Source organism: Clinocottus analis, unplaced genomic scaffold, assembly GCF_023055335.1.
Source record: "Clinocottus analis isolate CAN_PGR_092001 unplaced genomic scaffold, fCliAna1.0.p SCAF_24, whole genome shotgun sequence".
NCBI lineage: Eukaryota > Metazoa > Chordata > Actinopteri > Perciformes > Cottidae > Clinocottus > Clinocottus analis.
The window spans coordinates 10,107,210-10,116,233 of record NW_027175976.1 but is presented as its reverse complement, the minus strand read 5'-3'; the positions used below and the strand labels follow the sequence as shown (position 1 = coordinate 10,116,233).

General features: G+C 50.7%; 1 protein-coding gene across 1 annotated transcript; it reads left to right on the top strand.

The window, feature by feature from the left end:
- The first annotated feature begins 2,234 nt into the window (after nt 1-2,234).
- Nucleotides 2,235-8,202, top strand: LOC137794072 (DDRGK domain-containing protein 1-like). The gene is made up of 8 exons (XM_068590668.1): nt 2,235-2,438; nt 3,653-3,811; nt 4,491-4,612; nt 5,011-5,112; nt 6,203-6,325; nt 6,402-6,440; nt 6,520-6,625; nt 7,710-8,202. The coding sequence occupies exons 1-8, from the start codon at nt 2,351-2,353 to the stop codon at nt 7,868-7,870; spliced, it is 900 nt and encodes a 299-aa protein (XP_068446769.1). The 5' UTR covers nt 2,235-2,350; the 3' UTR covers nt 7,871-8,202.
- The last annotated feature ends 822 nt before the right edge of the window (nt 8,203-9,024 follow it).

Sequence of the window (9,024 nt, the reverse complement as noted above, 5' to 3'; positions counted from 1 at the left end):
TCAAACGTGATTCATTACAGAGAGCGTCAAAGTGACCTTCACTCTGACTTGATGGATGAGAGAGGGGGCTGTTTGTAAGGCCGTTCCCACATTCTGTCCAGAGCTCAGTGTTGAGCTGATGCCTGCAGCAGCATGTCTGCCACCCAGTGACTGTCAGACTGCACTGCATGTTATCTGGTAGCAGGACAAACAACTCTGCTGGCTGAAGCAGGTCTTAAATCTGCAACGGTGGCAACATTTTTGGTCATTTAAACATGTTTAAATAAATAGTCATGCTAATGTAGTGACGCTGTAGTAATGTGTGTTAGGCCTTGCCTTCAAGGTAGGCATACTGGATATTTTGCATATGTTGTGCATCCATTTGCTTCTTTGGTAATATGAAGAGCAGACCTGGCATTTCCAGTTGATCTTATCATCATCTCACACTGAACAAGAGCCTGCAAGACAAAGAGCAGGTAGTAACACAACCTCACGCACACATGAAAGCGTGCTGTGTGAAGCTCCGTCTCTTTGAGACACAACTACGTAACATCAACGCTGCGCTCGTCCCCACGCTGTCTGACATCAGAGCAGCTTTTCCAGAGGTCGTCCTTTTTGCTAAAAAGAGGAAATATGTGTCCGCCATCACGTCTCATGACAGAACTCAGTCAGCACTTCCAAAATCTTTCAGCATCGAGAAATAAATCCATCTGTTCGACTCCCTTCATGATGATGCAGAAGCAGTGAAGAGAGTCTCCATCCATCCATTCATTTTCCGCTGCTTATCCGGGGTCGGGTCGCGGTGGCAGCACCCAGCAGACCGACCCAGGCTTCCCTCTCACCCGCAACATGTTCCAGCTCGTTCTGGGGACCCCGAGGCGTTCCCAGGCCAGCCGGGAGATATAATCCCTCCAGCGTGTCCTGGGTCTTCCCCGGGGCCTCTTCCCAGTTGGACGTGCCTGGAAAACCTCTAATGGGAGGCGTCCAGGAGGCATCCGGATGAGATGAACCACCTCAGCTGACTCCTTTCGATACGAAGGAGCAGCGGCTCGACTCCAAGCTCCTCCTGATGTCAGAGCTCCTTTCCCTATCTCTAAGGCTGAGCCCGGCCACCCTACGGAGGAAGCTCATGTCGGCCGCTTGTATCCGCGACCTCGTTCTTTCGGTCACGACCCAGAGTTCGTGACCATAGGTGAGGGTTGGAACGTAGACGACCAGTAAATAGAGAGCTTCGCCTTCAGACTCAGCTCCCTCTTCACCAAGACGGACCGGTACAGCGCCTGTTTTACAGCCGCACCGATCCGCCTGTAGATCTCCCGCTCCACCTTACCCTCACTCGTGAACAAGACCCCGAGGTACTTGAACTCCTTCGCTTGGGGCAGGCATATTGTCCCCACCTGAAGGGAGCAATCCACCGGTTTCCGGCAGAGAACCACGGCCTCGGATTTGGAGGCGCTGACTCTCATCCCTGCCGCTTCACACTCGGCTGCAAAACGCCCCAGCGAATGCTGGAGGTTACGGTCCGAGGAAGCAAACAGGACCACATCATCTGCAAACAGCAGAGAGGCGATCCCGAGGCCCCCGAACCGGATTTCCTCCGCCCACCGGCTGCGCCTAGAAATCCTGTCCATGAAGGTCACAAACAGGACCGGTGATAAAGGGCAGCCCTGGAGGAGGCCAACACCCACCGGGAACGTGTCTGACTTAATACCGAGGATACGAACACAACTCCTACTGCAGGCGTACAGAGACCGGATAGCCCGTGCCAACGGATCCGGCACCCCGTACTCCTGCAGCACCCCCCACAGAACCCACCGAGGGACCCGGTCGAAAGCCTTCTCCAAGTCCACAAAGCACATGTAGACTGGTTGGGCAAACTTGGATATGTATATACATATCCAACTATATATATATATATATATATATATATATATATATATATATATATATATATATATATATATATATATATATATATATATATATATATATAAATATATATGATATTTTGTTTGCATTGGGAGGCTTCATCAGTTACATTTTTTCAACTTTGCTCAGCCCTTGTACATGTGCAGTTGTGGAATAAAGAATACAAAATACACTTATAACCGCTGAAGAACTGCCGTAAAACAATGAGAAGAAGAAGAAGAAGAAGAAGAAGAAGAAGAAGAAGAAGAAGAAGAAGAAGAAGAAGAAGAAGAAGAAGAAGAAGAAGAAGAAGTAGAAGTAGAAGGAGGAGGCGGTACTTGCCGTCTCGGATGGTTAGAGAGCCGCTAATAAACCCGTAGAAGAAGAAGTATCGCGGCGCCTCTCAGCACTGTGGAGACGCAGATCGACGTGGACAGTCATCGTATATATTTGGAGAACAGCCATGGACATCGAGCTGTACCTCCTCGCTGCGGCCGTCCTCGTTGTCCTCATTGTGTTTGGGTTGAAAGTGCGGAGACGAACACAGCAAAGTAAGGAGCCTCAGAGCTAATGCTAGCTAAACGGCTAAAGGATAGTTGTGAACAAGCTGTTGTAACGTTACTAATTCATGTTCCTATTATGTCACAAATGAAGTCGAGATGTCAATTTTCAAGTTGACATCTTTTATACTTTAGTAGTTTCAATTTGGGATAATTTTAGGAATCGTCAGCTCACAGCTGTCAATCCGTCATAAACTACGAAGGCTGCACTGGGTCACGTGACCCTGAATTATTACCTCTACCTTCATCAGCAAGCTAAATCTCACACGGTGGTTGAATCTGGTATGGTGAACAGACTGTACTTCTTTCTTGTCACTGACCACTCAAAGCGCTTCAACACTACATGTAATCATTCACCCATGAAGGCACCACCTGTCCATCAGGACTAACATTCACACTGATGGAGGAGCTACATGAAGGTACCACCTGTCCATCAGGACTAACATTCACACTGATGGAGGAGCTACATGAAGGTACCACCTGTCCATCAGGACTAACATTCACACTGATGGAGGAGCTACATGAAGGTACCACCTGTCCATCAGGACTAACATTCACACTGATGGAGGAGCTACATGAAGGTACCACCTGTCCATCAGGACTAACATTCACACTGATGGAGGAGCTACATGAAGGTACCACCTGTCCATCAGGACTAACATTCACACTGATGGAGGAGCTACATGAAGGTACCACCTGTCCATCAGGACTAACATTCACACTGATGGAGGAGCTACATGAAGGTACCACCTGTCCTTCAGAAAAAGAAAAAAAACATACACTTTTATTAATCCCCTTGGGGAAATTCTTCTCTGCATTTGACCCATCCTTGATTGAGGAGCAGTGGGCCTGTGAGGCGCAGCGAGGGGCTAAGAGTTGTGCTCAGAGACACTTCGACGTGTGAACTGTGAGGGGACTGGGGATCGAACCGGCTACCTTTTGGTAATGGGATGACCTGTCATCCCCTTGAGCTACAGCCGCCCATCAGGACTAACTATGTCTAAATGTGCACGTCGAGTCAGAACAGCCTCAGCCCAAACTTTTAACCTTATTCCAATTGTGTGACTGGATGAAGGAGCATGTGAATGTGAGGACCGAGATGCACCGGTCTCACCCCGGTGGAGTGATCATACCTGTGTTATTTTCCTTCATATGATGTGTTGCATGGACAGAACTCAGATGTGTTGTGTCCTCTCAATGCTCAGATGAAGATGATGAGGAGGAGCAGCGCAGGGATGTTGTCCGGCCAGTGGGGAACCCTCAGCGGGCAGCAGAGGAGCGAGGGGCCGGGATGCCCCGCAGGAGGAGGAACCTCGCCGCGGGGATGGCCAACAGGCGACCACAGAGAGAAGCTGTGGAACCAGGTAAAGGCAGGACTAGTAGGACTAGAAAGGAGCACCAAGTGCAGTCCTGCTCCCATCACTTTGTCACGTAACTATTTGAGGGTTGAGGTCATGTCGTTTCACAGGGAGGTTCTGCTCCGCTTGCTGGAGCTGCTCATCTTAGTGCACTGAAGCGATGGACTTTGTTGTTATCATCAGAATGAGGAAGTGCCCTCTGAGCAGCAGTAGTAATAATAATACTAATAATACTAATAATAGCAGTAGTTTATAATCATGTAATAATGGTTCTAATGTCCCAGTTAGTCATAGTGGTGAGCCGGCATGCACCTCACCAGGACTCTGGAACCAGTGACACCTGTGCTGTTTGTTCCATGAGCTGATCAGATGTTTGGCAACATGCAAAGCTTTGAGGCCACTGAATGACTCGTAACCGTGGCAGCATTACACATGGCGCCACTTGGTCGGGGCTTAACTGAATGGAGCCAAAGCACAAAGCACAACACGGCTGCAGGGTTCATACATACAAATGTCCAGTCAATAAAAAGTACAGAAATATTCAGATTAAAATCATGAGGGGCCGAACGGTTTTAAGAAGCTGCGTGTCCATCACTTAAAGCTGATCAGTTGATCAACAGACAAGTCTTGATGCATGTCACGTATGATGCAAAAGAACATATAAGAAGTGTGCTGTTGATTTCAGAGGAAGAGCGTGGTGAGGTAGACGAAGACGTGGAGCAGCAGGACTTCCAGCCGACTGCAAAAGTTGGAGCCAAGAAGCAGAAGAAGCTGGAGGAGAAACAGGCCAAGAAGGCCCAGAGAGAGGTGAGCTCATTACTGCTCCACAGGACAAAGTGACCGAGCGTCACACCGGACACCTTGTGGTTGATATGTTGATACAGTTGATATGTATTTATGACGTGTAACTGACAGACTTTTTGAAGTCACAGACACCCAAAGACACATGTGGTGTTTCCTTTCCCGCTGGCGGGAAATGACCAATGAGTCTGGAACCAGGACCAGTTCTGAGCCTTTTTGTTATTCAGGGTGTCCCATGAGAGATCAGAGGTGAACTGCAACAAGATACACAGGGACTTCAGTCCTGTGGTCCTTTCCAACCCGCTGAAAGATACTCAGACCACCATTTAGTCCAGCGTGTAGTGACTTCCACTGGAGGAGAACTGGCTGAAGTACTGAGTTGAGTCTCTCTGTTTTATTTCCAGGCGGAGATGGAGGAGAGAGAGGAGAGGAAGAGGATGCAGGAGCTCAGAGAGCAGGAGAGACGCCATGACGACGACAGAGAACGACAGCTGGAGCAGAAACAGGTCTGACCCCAACCCAGAAACAGGTCTGACCCCAACCCAGAAACAGGTCTGACCCCAACCCAGAAACAGGTCTGACCCCAACCCAGAAACAGGTCTGACCCCAACCCAGAAACAGGTCTGACCCCAACCCAGAAACAGGTCTGACCCCAACCCAGAAACAGGTCTGACCCCAACCCAGAAACAGGTCTGACTCTAACCCAGAAACAGGTCTGACTCTAACCCAGAAACAGGTCTGACTCTAACCCAGAAACAGGTCTGACCCCAACCCAGAAACAGGTCTGACCCCAACCCAGAAACAGGTCTGACCCCAACCCAGAAACAGGTCTGACCCCAACCCAGAAACAGGTCTGACCCCAACCCAGAAACAGGTCTGACCCCAACCCAGAAACAGGTCTGACCCCAACCCAGAAACAGGTCTGACCCCAACCCAGAAACAGGTCTGACTCTAACCCAGAAACAGGTCTGACTCTAACCCAGAAACAGGTCTGACTCTAACCCAGAAACAGGTCTGACCCCAACCCAGAAACAGGTCTGACTCTAACCCAGAAACAGGTCTGACTCTAACCCAGAAACAGGTCTGACTCTAACCCAGAAACAGGTCTGACCCTAACCCAGAAACAGGTCTGACCCCAACCCAGAAACAGGTCTGACCCCAACCCAGAAACAGGTCTGACCCCAACCCAGAAACAGGTCTGACCCCAACCCAGAAACAGGTCTGACTCTAACCCAGAAACAGGTCTGACCCCAACCCAGAAACAGGTCTGACCCCAACCCAGAAACAGGTCTGACCCTAACCCAGAAACAGGTCTGACCCCAACCCAGAAACAGGTCTGACCCTAACCCAGAAACAGGTCTGACCCTAACCCAGAAACAGGTCTGACCCTAACCCAGAAACAGGTCTGACCCCAACCCAGAAACAGGTCTGACCCCAACCCAGAAACAGGTCTGACCCTAACCCAGAAACAGGTCTGACCCTAACCCAGAAACAGGTCTGACCCTAACCCAGAAACAGGTCTGACTCTAACGCCCTCACCCTCTCACCTCCCTGTGTGTCGGTACGAGGAGTTGACACCCTGCTGTGTTGCTTCAGGAGGAGGAAGAGCTCCGGGCTAAAGAGGAGCAAGAACGACGGGAGGAGGAGGAGTACATGAAACTCAAAGCCTCCTTCACCATAGAAGACCAGGGCGAGGAGGAGCAGCTCACTGAGGACCAGGTCACACCTCTGCTCATATTCCCCTTTCTGTGTTTTGTCTGGAATAGTTTTTAACATGTTTGTGTTCTTTATTCAGTCACACAACCTGCTGCAAGACTTCATCCAGTACATCGAGGTGAGGACGGACTCTTGACACGCCCCTGTGCTGGAGGACCTTTCCCCAGTGTCTTTACAGTGTCTCCTCTGTCCTGCAGAGTTCTAAGGTGGTTCTCCTGGAGGACCTGGCTTCTCATTTTGGGATGAGGACACAGGATGCTATTGACAGACTGCAGGACCTGTTAGCCCAAGGCTCCCTCACAGGTTAGTGTGAACGGGGCCGGCCTGGACTCAACTTAACCTTTGAAATGTGGTTCACAGAGTGGTTCCTGGGTCTAGAGGTGAGTAAAGGTTCCAGGGTGTGACGAGGCTGAAGACGTGCTGCTGACCAACAATCACTACAACGGCTTTCATTGTTCTTTATTTCATGCTCGTGTGGGCCGGAGTACAGGCGGGTAGTGGTAGTACAGGCGGGTAGTGGTAGTACAGGCGGGTAGTACAGGCGGGTAGTGGTAGTACAGGCGGGTAGTGGTAGTACAGGCGGGTAGTGGTAGTACAGGCGGGTAGTGGTAGTACAGGCGGGTAGTGGTAGTACAGGCGGGTAGTGGTAGTACAGGCGGGTAGTACAGGCGGGTAGTACAGGCGGGTAGTGGTAGTACAGGCGGGTAGTGGTAGTACAGGCGGGTAGTGGTAGTACAGGCGGGTAGTACAGGCAGGTAGTACAGGCGGGTAGTGGTAGTACAGGCGGGTAGTGGTAGTACAGGCGGGTAGTACAGGCAGGTAGTACAGGCGGGTAGTGGTAGTACAGGCAGGTAGTACAGGCGGGTAGTGGTAGTACAGGCAGGTAGTACAGGCAGGTAGTACAGGCAGGTAGTACAGGCAGGTAGTACAGGCAGGTAGTGGTAGCACAGGCGGGTAGTACAGGCGGGTAGTGGTAAATATCCGCCTGTACTACTCTGTGTACTCTGTGCATGACCTCTGAGGAATGTCTCTCAAAGTGGGCCCATGTTGCAGCAGCAGGATCATTTGTTGGCCAACGTCGTGTTGCACATGCAAGACTTCTACGTGTGAAGGGTTCATGACCATAAACATGGACTTGTGGCGTGAGGTCTTGGTCCAGATGGACCCTCACGCCAGAAGGAAGGACTCCAACATTTGTGTCTCGGGTGAGGTACAATCCTCAGGTGTGGATTCCCTCCCGACACAGACGTATAAACACTACTCCTAAATGTAGTACTTTTTATGTACTGTATATAGAATGTTCACAAAGCCTCGCTACGTTATTCTTCTAGTTCCTCCTGCGTCCGCTGCGTCCTGACAGGCTGCATTGTGCGCTTGTCTTTTGCAGGAGTGATTGATGACAGAGGAAAGTTCATCTCCATCACTCCAGAGGAGCTGGACTCGGTGGCTCAGTTCATGCGACAGAGAGGCCGGGTGTCCATCACAGAGCTGGCTCAGGCCAGCAACTCCCTGATCAACCTGCTGCCTGAGGGCCGCAGCACCGCCTGAGGGACCCGTCTGCACGAGACGGGTCACAGCAGAATCTCTGAAGATTGCACAACTGACTGTCACTGCGATTGGCCGCTGTCGTGTAGTGACATCACGGCTCCGGAGCCTTTATTCACGTGTCTGCCTTCACACGTTTGATCCACCATTACTTTATGATTACGTCACACAAGGCTGCAAGCTTGTAACATGTAATGAACCAACCTCACACCAACGAATCAAGGACATGTCCAATACGTCTGTTTGACTCATCGTGGGTCCAGAGTGCTGCTGGAGCCTCCAATGACACGTGTTCTCAATAAAACTTCCCTTTCTGATGGAGAGCAAAGTGACCTTTTTTATTGTTCAACATTATTCAAATATTACCAGAAACTGAAATCTCTTTTTAAAAACAAATCCAGCACCTTCTCAGAAGGCATATTTCTATCGTTTTCCAGCATTTTAGTGCTGTTGCTCATGTGAAAAATGTTCCCTTGCCAAATTTGTAGAAATCATCCTGATTGGATAACGATGCTGTTGATCAGCGCCCATCAGAGGCCTGAAGGAGCAGAGGAGTGCCGTGTATTTGTGAAACTCAATCACACAAGAAAATAGATATAACTTTGAATTATAAAACATCAAGCTAGAACAAATGTGGTTCAGGCACTGACACACATGTACTTTTCATCTTTACAAGAAAAGGACGCACGCACGCACGCACGCACGCACGCACGCACGCACGCACGCACGCACGCACGCACGCACGCACGCACGCACGCACGCACGCACGCACGCACGCACGCACGCACGCACGCACGCACGCACGCACGCACGCACGCACGCACGCACGCACGCACGCACGCACGCACGCACGCACGCACGCACGCACGCACGCACGCACGCACGCACGCACGCACGCACGCACGCACGCACGCACGCACGCACGCACGCACGCACGCACGCACGCACGCACGCACGCACGCACGCACGCACGCACCTTTCAGTGTCCAGTCGTTCCCTCGTGGAGTTAATTCACTTCCTGCAGGTAACAGCTGAGCACACTGAACGGTGTTCTGCAGTTTGACGGTTCAGTTCTTCACTCGCAGCGCAGTGATGCAACCTGCAGTGTACAGACCGTGAAGCGCTTTGAGTCCGTCCCTGGACCCTCACACAGGGAA

Coding starts and splice junctions, on each gene's coding strand:
- LOC137794072 (XM_068590668.1), top strand. CDS start 2,351: ATGGACATCGAGCTGTACCTCCTCGCTGCGGCCGTCCTCGTTGTCCTC. Junction 3,812..4,490: donor GAGAGAAGCTGTGGAACCAG/GTAAAGGCAGGA, acceptor TGTTGATTTCAG/AGGAAGAGCGTGGTGAGGTA. Junction 6,326..6,401: donor AGCAGCTCACTGAGGACCAG/GTCACACCTCTG, acceptor TTCTTTATTCAG/TCACACAACCTGCTGCAAGA.